Source organism: Maniola jurtina, chromosome 15 (assembly GCF_905333055.1).
Source record: "Maniola jurtina chromosome 15, ilManJurt1.1, whole genome shotgun sequence".
NCBI classification, from domain to species: domain Eukaryota; kingdom Metazoa; phylum Arthropoda; class Insecta; order Lepidoptera; family Nymphalidae; genus Maniola; species Maniola jurtina.
The window spans coordinates 13,927,636-13,944,368 of NC_060043.1; the positions used below are offsets into that span (position 1 = coordinate 13,927,636).

The following is a 16,733-nucleotide window of genomic DNA, read 5'->3' on the forward strand; positions in this document are numbered from 1 at the left end:
CTATAATCTCCTAATATTTTGGTTATACTTTGGTACTTATATTATTTTAACTGATTATCCAGTAGGTAGGTAGGTATATAATTTAACATGAACTTTATTATAATTAAATTGGTATAGATGGTGCATTGACTTGCAGTGCTCTACGCAAAAATCTTTAGGTACCTTGTAGGTGATGATACCTACGGAACCTTAGTGTGCGAGTCTGACTCGCACTTGGACGGTTTTTTAAGTTATATCCTTGAAAATTGGTGATTAAACTTTTGGTTAATAATTAAAAAATACGTTTCAGGATTCTTGGAAACTCTACCCGAGCGAAGTCAGTTAGTCAGCTAGTTTATGTAATATTAAGTATAACATTTTGTATAGTTATATTTATAACCTTATAAGAACGACCGCCGATAAGTAATAAAACATCAAAATTGATACAATTATTGATGAATTTAAAATATCTGTATATGAAGAGCAAAAACAATTGACTGGATCAAGACTGGATCTTGTTATAAATGTTTACAATTTTATCTTTTGCTGACATGATAGCTCTTATTACCCAGTGTTAAGGACTTAATTATCTTTATTGGAGCTGAATTGAGAGGAACCCAAACATGTTCATATCTACACTCGTGAATCGTGATAACCTTAGCTCTGCAATGATATCAATATTTTAACCTTTTTTAAAAAAAATAAAAAACATAATACCTACACTTTATGCAAAACAGAGAAATGTATGGAAGAGCTACGTTGTTTTATTAATATTAATATTTGTTTCGGGAGAAAGTTTAACATTTAACAACTACATAGTAGGTATGTACTACACAGTACATAGTCTATTCTTCAATTATTATTTTTGCTTAAAAATTCTATTTTAATACATACAAGTAAAAGGATTAGGTCAGTGACTCTTCTTTAAATATGAAGTCGGTAAGGAATAGGATTTTAGAAAAATACATATTTATTCATTTGTATACTTAACTAGCCGATGCCCGCGACTTCGCCCGCGTGGATTTAGGTTTTCTGAAATCCCGTGGGAACTCTTTGATTTTCCGGGATAAAAAGTAGCCTATGTGCTAATCCAGGATATTATCTATCTCCATTCTAAATTTCAGCCAAATCCGTTCAGTAGTTTTTGCGTGAAGGAGTAACAAACATACACACACACACACACACACACACACACATACACACATACAAACTTTCGGCTTTATAATATTAAGTGTGATTTAAGACTAACATGACATGAGAGGTATAATGAAAGGTGGTCTGTGACCGTACACAAAGGACAATTATTATTTATCTCTCTAGTGGAGAAATTTCTAAGTAGATATTTTAATTTTTAATAGAGTTAGTATTATTTCAAGCACTTTAAAAGTTTGAAGACTGTGTAAATACGATCCGAATTAGTTTTAGATGATGTTCTACTTTACTGACTAACATTGAAAAGTTAATACTAAATGGTACTAGTAGAATATTCAATGTTTTTACCAAGTGTTTTTACTAAAGTTTCAAGTTTTTGTTTTCTTCATAGTTATTCCAAAGTCTCATAGGCACCAGCTAAGGTAGGTCGACAACATAAACGGCTTGAATAATTCATTTACGTTTTATAATTAACAAGAACTTTATTAATTAAATAAAAACTTCAAAATATTTTTGTTGTTATATAGCCACAATTAATTTATGTAAATATTACGTCACACAGTCCATAAAATAAATGCCCAACATCATACTTTAATTTGAGACAAAAGTGACAGCGAAAAATACTGAATTGAATGCCAAGGGAAAAATTAGCTTATTGAAGAATGTATAGGGATCATTATTTGTTGTAAGAGATAGTGGAGTTATTATTCCATCTGAATTCTGCGGTCGTTTTTTTTTGTCTGTGTTTAATTAACAAATACCAAGGATTTTGTTGTTATAATTTCGTGAATATGATTAAAATGAAGCCTTATTTAGTCGATTACCAGTAGAGGTCGATTATAAGAATACCTTAGATAATATTATGGATAATTAGATCTCTCTCTATTAGATCTTTGGTTTATCCATAGGCATTCAATGTTATTTTTAAAATTCAATTCAATTAATTAAAATTGTTAAATTAAATTAAAACCAAATTAAAATTATCATTCAAAATAGTTCCTTAAATAAAAAAAAGTAATTTATTGCAATGAGTGTAAATACTAAGTAGTTTCCTAACTACCAATTAATAATTCTTCGATAATAATGGCAAAAAAATAAACATTTTTTCCAAAAGTTACTTAATTATTATTAATTACTTTTATTTTATTAATAAAAAGGAGAAAAATAAATGGTTAAAAACAAAATCAAAACACGTATGCGCTCCACAGATTTCCGCAATGTTAATGTAAAGAAGTAGGTATTAGCTCCGAGACCGTTAAGTGAGGATTTTAAGCACTCTCAAGTGATCGTCGCGAGACACAGCATCTTTGATCTCACTAAAATGAGCTAGCGAGGAACAATCATATTATTGTCTTAGCTCTTACACCTAGAGCAATATGGGCGTCCCGGTGGACATCGAAAATGTTAGACCTGGTAAGTTCATTTATTTTTATTTGTTTACACAAACCCCAAGACTATAATATTCTATTCGGCTTTATTGTGGCTTTCTGTTGTAACTTGTACGCAATATTTAAACTAAAACCTATTGCTATACTTTTCTGTACTTTTCTGTATTGTAAAAATGATAACATTAGAGTTTAAAATGTTCATACATTGTTCACAACAGTATTGGCCACGTTATTTTAATCAAATTGACAGATCTAATAATAGTCCTATCCTTTTCACAATACTACCTGTAGAAAAGGATAAGGATTAAGGGCAGTCAATTTAGTTTAGTTAAGATATTTTCGCTAATTCTGATGTACACAATCTTCGTGCTATAATATTGACAGAGGAAGTATTATGAAAAGAATTAAGCCTGTCATTTGAGTGCAATTAGGAGTTTGTTTGCAACAGAATTATTTTACGACTTATATGAGACATAAGGAAAAGTGTCTGATAAATTATTAATCAATTTTTTTATGCTTACATATGTTTCGAGGTCAATATACCTCGCTAAACTTAAAAAGGGTATGTTCTCTACCTGTGTGGAATTAAATGAAGCAATCAAATATAGGTACTTAATATAGCTTCTATTGCTTTCCGAAAATCACACTAATATTATTTTTATTATAAAGGCGAAAGTTTGTGTAAGTGTGTGTGTGTGTGTATGTTTGTTACTCTTTCACGCAAAAACTACTGGACGGATTAGGCTGAAATTTGGAATGGAGATAGATAATATCCAGGATTAGCACATAGGCTACTTTTTATCCCGAAAAATCAAAGAGTTCCCACGGGATTTCGAATAACCTACATCCACGCTGACGAAGTCGCGGGCATCTTCTAGTCACCAATAAAACAATTTGTTATTCTGCCATGATCGATAGTGCATAGATGTTTATACTATTTGCAGTGCAATTAAAATTGTTATAAGTAGGTAGGTACTTTATGTGCGCCTCACGTTTTTCGTTTTAAATCTTTCAAGGTATTCTCATAGCTTAAATAATTTTATACTTTTTAGTCCATTTAAACGTAGTACTCGCGTAGGTTTTTTTGTTTTGTTTAAGTATTTCCTTTAATTCTCAGTTGTTTTATATCTGATAATGTGAGGGGGTTCTATAGGTAACTTATACTATATCAGACTGAATTACATAGATGCCAGCCTCATCGTTACAAGCTAAATTAAAATCTAACTACTTATTTAACCATTTGAGAGAATCATTAGCATATTAAATACGTTAATACCGAAATGCTTAAAGGTATGTTACAATTATAATTAATCTTAGATTAGATGCTGCTAGTCAAGTACTTTCATAAGTGAGTGATATTTTTTTCATAAATGAAATGTGTCACTGATTAGATTCCAAAGATATTTTTATTTTTAATATATCTACCTACTTTCTACCTTTGTTCTACCTATTCTACTCCTTTTACGGTTGTAAAACTTGCACTGCCAAATGTCACTGCTCTTGGGCACTGCTGCTGATCTCTTATAGAGATAAAAGCTTTCCTGTCCAATGTTTCTTTCATTTTCTCTTTATTGTTACAACTTCTCGGTACAAATAAAAAAAATATGAATCATTCGTTCGTGGTGGTGTTTTGAGAAAGGTAGTTTTTGAAAAGTAAGTATATACCAGCCATATTGCAGCGAATAAGGTTCTGTTTCTTTACAGATGGTTGGGGAGTTCGGCATACTCAGACCTTTCTACTCTTCATGGCCATGTTTTTGGCATTCACCATGCGAGCCAATATGAGCATGGCCATTGTCGACATGAGCAACGTCATTTCGACCAATGCCAACACAACTACTACTAATTCAACCAACGTCAATACAACCAATGCAGAATATACCAATATGACCAACATGGACATGGCCAGTGACAATATGATTAACACTGACATAGACAATGTCACAATTACTAACATCAAGATCAACAATGGAGTAGTAAGTAAAGCATTGATATTTGGTACTTATATTACTGGATAATGCTCGCAACTTCGTCCGCGTGGATTTGGTTTTTTTTAAATCCCGTGGGAACTCTTTAATTTTCCAGGATAAAAAGTAACTTATGTCCTTTTCCGGGATGTAAGCTAACTTTGTACGAAATTTCATTGAAATCGGTTAAACTGTTCGGCCGTGAAAAGCTAGCAGACTGAAGACAAATAGACACACTTTCGCATTTATAATATTAGATGCATTTATAATATAGATTACAAAAAATAATTTTGTCTGTCTGTCATTACCCATGCATTTACGCATTTTTAATCATTACAAATTATGGCAAGTTTGTATGTAAAGCAAAGGTTAGGTCAGACACTCGATTGGGGTCAATAGTATTATGATAATAATGTATTCGCGATTGTGCTTTAATGACATAAAATTTCCATTCATGGTCCGAGATTGCGCGTTCAACTTTATTCGATGACCCCCTTTAGTCCAGGGGTTTATTACTAAAGAAAGACATAACAGGATCTAATTGCGTCAGACAAAACTCAAAAAACCGGCCAAGTGCGAGTCAGACTCGCGCACTGAGGGTTCCGTACTCATGTATTTTTTCCAACATTTTGCATCATAAATCAAAAACTATTATACATAAAATGAATAATTATACCTATCTGTTTTAGAATGTATACGTAAAGCCCTTTCATATTATGATACCCCACTTGGTATAGTTATCTTACTTTGAAAAAAACACATTTAAATTTTTTTTAAATGATGTAACCACAAATTCACGGTTTTCAGATATAAATCCTGTATTTGTGCTATAAGACCTAACTACCTGCCAAATTTCATGATTCTAGCTCAACGTGAAGTACCCTATAGATTTCTTGACTGACACGACGGACAGACAGACAGACAGACAACAAAGTGATTCTGTAAGGGTTCCGTTTTTCCTTTTGAGGAACTCTAAAAACGATAGACGTTGGGGTCCCAAGGTGCTAGAAGGGTGACTTCGCACCGGAAAGCGGAAGTTGGAAGACCCCCCGCTAGGTGGACAGACGATATCAAACGAGTCGCAGGTAACTGCTGTACCAACGATGTATCAAACGATAGACGTCTATTGCTGGTATACGTTTAATAATGATGATGATGATGAAGCTCCAGTTTTATCCTTTGCAGCACTTCAACTGGAGTCTCCAGCAGCAGTCAATGATCCTCTCCTCCTTCTTCTGGGGCTACGTGGTGCTGCAGATACCTGGCGGCGAGCTGGCCAAGAGATTTGGCGGGAAAATCCTCATCACCATATCCATTGCGGTCAACTCCCTCATATCTCTGCTCTTACCTATTAGTGCTAAAATCGTAAGTGTTTGCTCTGTTTTAGGGTACTGGGCCTAAAAGGTGCCAATGGGACTCTATAAGCACCGTTGTCCGTTCGTCTATCTGACAGCGGGCTGTATCTCATGAACCGTAATAGTTAAGAGTTGAAATTTTCATAGAGTGTTTATTTCTATTGCCGCTATAACAACAAATAAAAAAAAACTAACAACTCTTTGATTTTTCGGAATAAAAAGTAATTTATGTGCTACTCCAGACATAACTTATCTCCGTTGGAAGTTTCAGTCAAATCCGTCCAGTAGTTTTTGCTTAAAAGAGTAACAAACATACACACACATGCAAACTTTCACCTTTATAACATAAGTGTGATAAGATTGTACCAACTGTTTGCAGGGTGATTGGAAGTTCGTGATCTTCTGGCGGGTGCTGCAAGGCCTCACGCAAGCGTTCATGTACCCCTCCATGCACCACCTGGTCAGTCAGTGGATACCGCTGGAGGAGAAGGGCCGACTGAGCACTATCATTTATGCAGGTGATATGTGCACCAATAGGAGTACGCTTCCTTGTACAATAACCGACCAAGTGCGAGTCAGACTCACGCACCGAGGGTCCCGTACTCGGGTATTTTTTCGATATTTCGCACGAGAAATCTACGGACCACAGACGAACAGACATACAGACAGACAGACAACGAAGTGAAGTGAAGAAAAAAGGATCCCCTCTAGTTGCTACATTAATTCCGCGGCAATCACTAACGAGCTTCGAAGGAATTACATAAACGTCATCTTATACACAAACAAATACAGACTACTTAGGTAAAGCTCTTCCGTATTTATGGAACTTGTTATAAAAGTAACGGTAATCCAAAACCAATAAGTTGTGATAACTTTGTTAGTTTAATCCGAAGCTCCTACCGCGAAGCGAACTGAAGCTGCAAACTTTAATTCCTTACAGGATTGTTTCATACAAAATAATTCCCTACGGTAAAATAGCGGAACCACGAGCTTTGGAATTAGCTAAAGTTAGTCCTTAACAAAAACTATGGCTGAAAGCTATAGAGTGTACCTATAAAATGAACGCAAGACGAGTACCTTTTTTTTGAATATTCATTTATAGGCAAGCGCTTGACCACAATCACACCTGATAGAAAGTGATTTAATTAATTCACCTAATTCAATCTGAAGTTGCAATCTGACGGTCTGCGCAGATCATAAACTAATGGACTTAGAGCTAGCGCGTGCCAGACCTGCGTTATTTTATAAAAGCTGAAAGTTTCTCTGCGTATTGTCCCCAACACAGGGAGGAACGATCAGCGACTGTGAAGTTTGGCTTATGAGGGGTTTGGGAGATAACAGGTAATAAAGGTGTAAAAAAACTTACGTCAAATATAAAGTCTATTTTTTATATTTTCTTCGGAATAGTATAAGAAATCAAGGCTAAGCGCTGTAGTCTTATTAGTGGAAGGTCCCGGGTCCGATTCCCGGTAGGGTTTTAAATTTTATATATTCTAAATTTCTGGTCTGGTCTGGTGGGAGGCTTCGGCCGTGGCTATAGTTACCACTCTACCGGCAAGGCCGTGCCGCCAAGCGATTTAGCGTTCTGTTACAATACCGTGTAGAAACCAAAGGATGTATGGGTTTAATTAAAACTGCCATACCAGGTAAGCCCGCTTCCATCTTGAACTGTATCATCATTTACATCACTTACCACCAGGTGAGATTGCAGTCATGGGCTTACTTGTACATCTGATTAAAAAAAAGCTACGACGGTCACTAATTACCAAAAGTTTACTTATTCTAAAAGTAGGCTTTACAAATGCCATTATTTTCCCAGGTGGTCAGCTAGGTATAGCCTCTCAGCTCATAGCCTCGGGGTTCATAGCCAACGCGTGGGGCTGGCAGGCCATCTTCTACACCAACGGAGCCCTAGGCCTCCTCTGGACGGCCGCCTACTTGTTTCTCGGATCACAGTCCCCAGAAAACTCCAAACTGATCTCTAAAGAGGAACTGGCTTACATCCAAACCTCGCTGGGAAGAGTTGGGAAGCAGAAGGTTTTAAACTTTTATATTTAACAAACCTACCTTCTCTATTCTGTACTTTAAGTTATAAAAATTGTTATAATTATACCAGTTTATTTGTCTGTGCGTACATAACATTTTTGTGGTGTTGCACTTATATGACTTACAACTCTGACGCACTTATACCTAACTCTTCTGACTTATAAAACTCCATCTAAAATCCAAATATATCATGGAGAAATGTAGCGAACTGAATCGATGATCCTTATGATCATCGATTCAGTTTATGGATGGCACCTTTGAGTAATCTACAGGTAAACTTAGGCACTTAAGATATACTTATTTGTCATACCCATTGCTCTTTCCGACAGTAATTTTTCCACATTTTTATTTACTCTAAAAATGTATTTGCCTAATGATTTAAACAGGATTCGAGAGTGTTTGAAAATAACTTAAATAATATGTTTGTTTCCAGAAATATCCAACCCCTTTTAAAAAGATTGCCCTATGTTTGCCCTTCTGGGCGGCGGTCGTCGCGCACTGCGGGCAGAACTGGGGTTTCTTCACACTGATGACGGAGATGCCCACCTACATGTCTGACGTCCTCCATTTTAATTTGGCTAAGGTAAAAATAGGCTTCGAGCCGCGATAGCTTAGTGGTTAAGACATCCGCCTCCTATTCGGGAGGTCGGGGGCTCGATCTATAACTTTTCGCACGCACCTCTAACTTTTCGGAGTTATGTACGTTTTAAGCAATTAAATATTGTTCGGTTTAACGGCGAAGGAAAACATCGTGAAGAAACCTGCGTGCCTAAGAGGTCTCCATAGAGTTCCCGAAGGTGTTTCTTCTTCTTCTTCTTTCTTAGCCTTTGTTAATCCATTGTTGGACATAGGCCTCCTCACGTGCACGCCATTCCTCTCGGTGTTGTGCGAGCCTCCTCCAAGTCTTTCCCGCCAGCTTGGTAATGTCGTCTGACCAACGGGAGGGCTGTCTTCCAACGTTCCTCCTTCCGGTGCGTGGCCTCCATTCCAGCAGCAAACGAGTCCAACGAAGGTGTTTAACGTTTGCCAATCCGCACTTGGCCAAGATGGCGGACTAATGGCCTAAGCCCTTCTTATTTTGAGAGAAGATCTGTATAGGCTGGTGATGAGTTGAAGGTGAATATTTATTATGTAAAAAGTAATTTATGTTCGTACATGTCTGAGAGCATAATACAAAATTTATGTGTAATAACTTGGCGTAAACGAGTAAGTAGGTATGTGAAGTAAATTAATCTTATGAGAATATTATGTTTCTTTACATTATTAAAATAAATGGAAACCTTATTATGTTCTACCTAGAATGTGTAATTAGGGGGTAATGAAAGTATGTAAGTGGTTGTATATTTAGTGCTCCTATTAATGACGAAAATCTCTTTAGCCTATAAGAGCAGTTTTGCTCCGTTTTTTCTTATCTTGAGGAAAAACTGGCCAAGTGCGAGTCAGACTCGCACACTGAGGGTTCCGTACTCGGGTATTCAAGGAATTACATTATAATGAAAAATTAATGTTTTCAGAATGGGATGCTGTCGTCTTTGCCGTACTTGGCCATGTTCCTGCTCAGCTTCCCCATGGGATCCATGACAGATCTCATCATCAGGCGGAATTGGCTGAGCGTCTCCAACACCAGGAAACTATTCAATTCCATCGGTATGGTTTGTTACATGACTTCTACTTCGTTCTAACGTGTTCCCGGAACTGTTTATTTTTTGTGTCAGGGGCTATCTCAAAAACTAAACTAGTCAGAAATATAAAATTTCTGTATATTATGTATTACGTACTGTATCTTAACAATAAATACTAAAAACAATGATTTATTAAATAGTTTGTAAGCTGTGACCAAAACAAACAAACATTTTTGGAAAAGAAATATTTCATACACTCAAATTATGATGTTCAAAATTATCTACGGAACCCTGAAAGAGTGAGACCCGACTCGCACTTGACCGGTTTATTTATCATTACAGGTCTGTGGGGCCCAGCGTTGGCGTTGGTCGGCCTGTCGTTGGCACCAGCCAGGATCTACTGGCTGGCGGTGGTGATGCTGGTTATAAGTGTCGGCATCAACGCTGGACAGTATACTGGGTTCATGGTAGGTATTCTATTTTATTCGCCTAGCCTAAAGCAAGCTTTCGGTGGCGCCTGCATGGGTTTCGGCTGTGTGCGAGCAGCTTGTGTGAATGTGGCGAGAGTGATGCGGATGCGCACCACGTCCTGTGGGAGTGCAGCTTGTATGAGGATCTCCAAAGCAAGATGTTGGATGGGATGGTGTATGTATGTATAGGGACCTGGTCTCCTCGAAGGTGAACTTCCGAGGACTATGGGATTTCGCGCACGCGTGGCACAAGAGGAGGAAGAAACGATGATTAAGAGGAGGACGCGTCGAGGAAGAATACGTGGAAATGAGGAGGTGGAGGAATCTACAAGCGCGGAGGAGGGGAGCGAGATACAGATACACAATTGCAGGAGAGGATGTGGGTAACAGGAGATACCACGATCCGACGATACGAATCTCACGTATCTGAAGTGTCTGCCCCAGAAAGGGGAGAGTGAATTGATGGGGACAAAAATAATTTGTAGGGAGTCAAGAAGGCGCCCCGGGAAGGAGCCCGTTTCTGCCCATATAACCACAAGGTTGGAGGAGCCATGGAAGGTGGTAGGTTGTCGTTATCTACCCTAAAGCTGAGATCTGAAGAGTGTACACAGATAGTCTGCAATAAATAAGTCAAAAATTTACCGAATCTTAAGAGGAGTGCTTTATAAGCCTTTCCTATAATAAATCTTGGTAACTAACTGCTAAGACAGTCAACCATAAATTATGAAGCTACCAATAAATTATACCAACCCGTTTACAATGATAAATAAATCAAGTAATTAATTTTGTTACTACGCAATCATTGTTTAAACGTTGATGAATTGGGGGAAATATATTTAAAATTGCCTACAGGCACTGAATTTAATAAATTTATTGAAAAAATTAGTTTTAACGAGTAGCAAAACCGACATTTATGGGTTTTACCATCGGTCTAACGTAATATTTTATTGATAATAATAGTACTAATCCATAGATAGTTATCTATCTATGTACTACTCTATCTCTACATAGTATGAACCCTTAGGCGTCTGTATTTAGATCTTTTAAACTACGCAACGGATTTAAATGCGGTTGTCATCCAAAAATAGAATGATGACGACAATAATTTTTCAAGATGTCAGAAGAAATCAAACTGACTGAGAGCTTTCATCGAAAATGCTAAAATTTTAACTTTTGGTATAGATAGCTTGCTTCCTATAGAATTTTTATTCTCGAAAATAAGAGTTCCTAGTAAATTTTAACAGAAAACTAAATCCACGCACACCAAGTCGTAGACACAAGCTTATATTTTATGAATAGCAAACCGACCTTTTAGGTAAAGCCGTTTCAATAATGGAATAATTTATTAGATAAGTAAGTAAGGTTTCAATTGATATGCCCTGTTGCTCCTACTGATTGGGCGATATAAATATTTGAGTATTGAAGAACCCCTGACTGAATGTTTGGGTACTTGGTATCTCTATTCAATGTTTGGATAGGAAAGTAGTACTGATATAAAAAGGAAAGGAGTCCTAAGGGACGTTGAAATGAGTGAATAAAAGACCATAATATACCTACGAGTTCAAAAGGGGATCTGGGTATGTGAGCTCTAAAATCTAGATGGCTTTCAATGCAAAATCTCAGGTTTCCAAACCTAGTGTTTGAGTTGTATACCTACGTATTTATAATATTACTATAGGATGCCCGCGACGTCGTCTGCGTGGATTTAGGTCGTTAAAGATCCTGTGGGAACTGTTTGATTTTCCGGAATAAAAGTAGCCTATGTCCGTCTAACGTATGCATATCTAAGCTCTCTACCAACAACTAACTAACCTAACCCTGTACCTTTCGTCAGAATCTGTTTAACTGTTGGACCGCCAAAAGGTAGCAGACAGATAGACACACTTTCGCATTTATAATATCAGTATGGATATTAGTATGGATTTTATTTCGTTTTTCAGTTGTCATCCATCGACATGGCGCCCAACTTCAGCTCGAGCCTGATGGGCATCTCCAACTTTGTCGCGAACATCGTATCCATCATCGCGCCCATCGTGTGCGGGTTTATTGTCCATGACAAAGTAATTGTACTTTCTCACTCTCTAACTCAACCAATTAGAACTCAAAATAAGAGTAACTATATTAATATAAGTAAATATGTTAATTTTTGACGTGACAACGTCTTATAATTCGATAGAGCCGGCTGCACGCACGAAAAAACATGACTCATGCGGCGTTACCTCGCTCTGAGGCGTTCCATGTAAGGCTTAAGTGCAAGCGAGAGCGCGGAACGAGCGACAAAGAAGCACAATCGGCCTTTGTTGTCACGTTCAACTATCGTCAGTAAACCGACTTTACAGACAACCAATTTTTTTTTTTGATAATTTAACTTAGTAACATTTTATTGTAAGTACGTTAAGATTTATAAGCTTAGGTATTTTTTATATTCTTTTATCTTTTTATTGTACGACTATTGTTATCGGTGCACGCTGTGACTGCCCATAAATTGAGCTATACGAGAGCTGTAATTTAATTGCGTAGTTCTGTGGGTGGTTCTTTTAACAAATAAAATAAAATAAAGGAGGCAAATCGCTTCGTTATAATCCGTAAAATTTCGACTACGTACGTGTGCAGACCTTGGTTTAGGCGTTCCGTATCCTGCATCATCAGGCTGATAAGTCGTTATCTTATCTGCAGACAAATGCAGCGGAGTGGCACAAGGTGTTCTACTTAGCATCAGGGATATACTTCTTCACGAACCTGTTCTTCATCCTCTTCGCCACATCCACGAGGCAATCCTGGAACGAGCCTGACCTTGATACTGATATTGGTACGTAATCTTCATCAACTCATCACTGACACGCGCCTCCTCACAGAATGAATACGTCTATCCCATAGTCCACCTGCTGGCAAACCATAGATTGGTACACTTCACACACATTCTGGAAAGCTCCTAATTTTCAGTCTCCATAATGTTCCCAAAAGTGTGTGAAGTCTGCCAATCAGTACTTGGGCATCGTGGTAGACATGACTAAGCCTCTCTCATTCTGAGAGAAAGCCGAAAGGCCGGCAACGCATCGGTGGTACCTCTGGTGCTGCAAATGTGCATAGACGGCGTTAATCACTTAACATCAGGTGACCCGCCTGCTTGCTTGTTCGCTATTTTTTATGAAAAATAACCCCCGTACTCAGTAGTGAGCTGGTGATCGATTGATGATGAATGTTTTTTTAAATCTCAAATGTTAAAGCTTGATCAAAAAAGGAATTAATAACCCATTGTTTTTTTGTTTTCAGAAATAAAAGTCCGACAGAAGTCCAACAGCGCACACTGAGTGAAGTTACCGAGCATACGTTTTATTTATTTTTGTACCTGAGACTAAATTTGCATAACTGTAAATAAATACCTATAAATATATAATTTATATTTACAGATCTACCAGAAACTTTTACACTGCCCTAAAATATAAAAAATATACAATTAGCTAAAGGTACGTCGCACGGGGGCCAAATTCTGAAAGTCTTTTTTTATCGAGGGTCTAAATTTATTTATTAGAGGAAATCTATATGCCAAATCTCAAGTTTCAAGACTCAGTAGTTTGTATTAGTCAGCCATTTGTTCGTTTTAAGTATATTTAAGTTATTAGACTTGACTTGACTAACTCAATTTTAGTAGCGAGTAGATTTTTTTTGTAACTAAAACAAAATCTATTTGGAAAACTGAGTTACTTGAAGTTAGGGTTACAAACAAAACAGTTTTACTGCCAAAAGGGACCAAGGTTTTCCTTTCCCATCCTATAAGTCCCTTCAAATACCCTATGGTACTAAAAGTATGTAAATTATGGGGCCCCTTCCGTGTTTAGACTAATACCACAGTCTAAAGAGAAATACTTTACTGTTTGGGTTTCTTTTATAATAACTTATGACTAGGGCGGTCTATGAGAAAATCCTTGTTTAAAAATAAATAAAAATTAGTGTTCATTCAGATGGACCACACTACATTCACATAACAGCGACAAATATGTCACCAAGCAGTGGTCGAGTGCTGTCACGCTGCAGCTGCCTGAAGATGCGTTATCAGCTGTCGCAGATACAAATTGCTAAAAGCAACGTTCTCTGTGCAGTACTGCTCACTAGATTGGTCACTCCGGACAAAAAATCGAGTGCTGCAACTCAATTTTGCTTGCAGCTTGATGTCTAGTGCTGATAGCTTCATAGATACGATTTGTGTTTTGAAATTTACTTTATGTACTAACTAGAGGATGCCCGCGGCTTCGCCCGCGTGGATTTCGATTTTTTAAATTCCATAGGAACTCTTTGATTTTCCGGGATAAAAAGTCTATGTTCCTATAAAAGCCTATGTTTTTCCCCGGAATGTATCCCAAGTCTGTACCAAATTTTATTAAAATCATTTATAATATTAGTATGGATTTAGTACGCGCTGTGGTATAGCGCAATGTACGCAGCAATGGTACAGTAACCATATTTCGCAACTGTCTATTTTATGGGTAACTTCAAGTCAAGAGTGAATAAGCACTTAAGAGCAAGCGCGCTGTATCTTAGGAGGCATCATGACTTGCCACCAGGTGTGATTGCAGCCAAGTGCTAATCTATAAATTAAAAAAAACAGCTATTAAACGGGACTGCATATTATATGATTATAATTTTGTGTCCAGCTTTTTTGTGTGTTGTATTTTTGCCGCTGTATTGTGGTTGTGGCACATCTGTTGGGACCCTTAGAATTAAAATAGACGAAAGCACATATTACTAGCAATCATATAGTTGGGAAATTAATGTATTATGCAAAATAAGTATTGTTCCTTGTACATTGCTATGTCCAGGATTTTCGCAAAGTGATTTCCGCTTCCATCAATTTCTTGAGACAATATACTCGTAAGTAATGGCTCCCATAAACCTCTTTATGACAATCAACGCTTTAACTATGAATATCAAGTAAGTGCACATTCACCCGGTTCATCATTATCATGCAAATGGGAAGGAATTATAGAGATTTAATCAAGGGTCCGAGCGGCTATGTAACAAATTTTATGTTGTTTTGTTATGTTATTGAAATGAGCTGGCTTTCGGTCAGCACCAACGAAATTCTGAGCATGATTGCCACTACGTGAACCACTGCTGCAGATTTCCAGCTAATATAAAATCAAATCATATTTTTTTATCTGAATATATTTAAGTATTTACAGAATTTGTAAGTATAACAGAATAGGTATAATGTTAGACGAAATTAGGAAAAAAAAATTGTATGAATCATTTATTATTTTGAAATAAAGTTCCGAGACCCGTCGGTGGTGTTCGCGCTAGATTTCAACATGGGGTTTCAATGGGCGGGTTAGAAATTCTTGAAGAGCCGGCAACCGCATTGGCGGTTCCTCTGGTGTTGCAAATATTCGGCGACAATCAGTTAACATCAAGTGACCCGCCTGCTCGTTTGCTCGGTTTTTTGTATAACTATAATTCAACTATATTGATATCTAGTTGCCAGCGACGACATCTGACATCGATTGAGGTTTTCTAAATTTCAAAAACTCTTCGATTTTTCGAAATACAAGTCGAGAAAACCCTGAGGAGTGACATAATAAGCTATGCCACTCTTCAGAACTAGATTATGCTGCAAAAAAGATTTTTGCTTACTAAGCTAATTCCCAATAATGGTCTTCCGTAGATACTTACTAGAGAAAATCCACGAAATTTGGAATCAGCTTATAGATTTTGTTCTATGAGAAAAATGAAGCTAAATGGGCCTTATTACTTGAGGTTTATTTACTTCATTGTTTGTCATTTAATCCTATCTGTTACGAATATAACATTTGAAATATCTAGGTAAGTGGGTAATACATAAATTATCGGGAATCAATCAAGGGACCTAGACCATTGTTAGGAGGCTATTAGAGAAAAAGGTTAGAGTGTAAGGTTTACCTTTTCACGAGGGGCTTCCGAACGAATTTGCATAAGGCTTTCAGGGTTATCCTCGACAAAGCCTGGGTAATGCTACGCTTCAACAATAAAAAAGGATTTTTGTGCGAACAGCTTACAGAAAGACGGGCTGAAAATAAAGTTGTTTTTATCGAGGATTGCGCTTGAAAGCGTTCTCGTTTGATGGTAAGTAATGATGCAGTAAAGCAGAACAAAATCTTGAGGATTATTCATAGCAACCATTTCGACACCTCCCACGTAAGTTGTTGTATCCCCAAAACTACAACTTTTCAGTAGAGCGTTTTAAAGATATAAATTGAAATTAAAGCTCCATTTTTCAATATATTTTTGTGAAATTCGGTATTTAGTTATAGTTTACAGTACTTTCACATATTCTGAAAGATAATTTATAGAAATACTTCACATTTCTGAGATTTTGTTCATACAACATTTTACGGCGTGTTTCATTTTTGTAAAATGTTGTATAAGATACTTACAACAAATTACGCTGGAAAAAATGGGTTGAGTGTCATCGTATGTGTTAAATAAAACAGTGTACGTCGTTTAATATTTAAAAAAAATGTAGTATGTGTAGTCCGATTCATCATTTCCAAGCAATGGATGTCCACTACTGGACATAGGTCTCTTGTAGGGACTTCTATATGCCACGGTCTTGCACCACCTGAATCCAGTGGCTCCTTGTGACTCGTTTGATGTCGTCTGTGCACCTAGTGGGAGTCTGTCAACGCTGCGCCTTACAGTGCGAGGTTCCAGCACCTTGGAACCTCAACGTCTATGGGTCCTTCGAATTATGTGCCCCGGCCATTTACACTTCAGCTTCGCA

The 16,733-nt window shown here is 37.1% G+C and overlaps 1 protein-coding gene across 2 annotated transcripts; it reads left to right on the plus strand.

Moving 5' to 3' along the window:
- Nucleotides 1-2,383: 2,383 nt before the first annotated feature.
- On the plus strand, nucleotides 2,384-13,373 carry LOC123872543 (putative inorganic phosphate cotransporter). 2 transcript variants are annotated; one of them, XM_045916868.1, is made up of 11 exons: nucleotides 2,384-2,544; nucleotides 4,224-4,495; nucleotides 5,672-5,851; nucleotides 6,221-6,359; nucleotides 7,661-7,878; nucleotides 8,321-8,470; nucleotides 9,402-9,534; nucleotides 9,852-9,976; nucleotides 11,920-12,039; nucleotides 12,656-12,788; nucleotides 13,253-13,373. In XM_045916868.1, the coding sequence occupies exons 1-11, from the start codon at nucleotides 2,508-2,510 to the stop codon at nucleotides 13,288-13,290; spliced, it is 1,545 nt and encodes a 514-aa protein (XP_045772824.1). In that variant the 5' UTR covers nucleotides 2,384-2,507; the 3' UTR covers nucleotides 13,291-13,373. The 2 variants fall into 2 exon arrangements, with proteins under 2 accessions (XP_045772824.1, XP_045772826.1); XM_045916870.1 differs by having other exon boundaries at nucleotides 13,262-13,373.
- The last annotated feature ends 3,360 nt before the right edge of the window (nucleotides 13,374-16,733 follow it).

Bases quoted from the DNA above. Each gene is read 5' to 3' on its own strand.
- LOC123872543 (XM_045916868.1), top strand. From the start codon at position 2,508: ATGGGCGTCCCGGTGGACATCGAAAATGTTAGACCTG. The intron at 4,496-5,671 runs GTAAGTAAAGCA...TATCCTTTGCAG, and splicing joins TCAAGATCAACAATGGAGTA to CACTTCAACTGGAGTCTCCA. The intron at 9,535-9,851 runs GTATGGTTTGTT...TTATCATTACAG, and splicing joins GAAACTATTCAATTCCATCG to GTCTGTGGGGCCCAGCGTTG.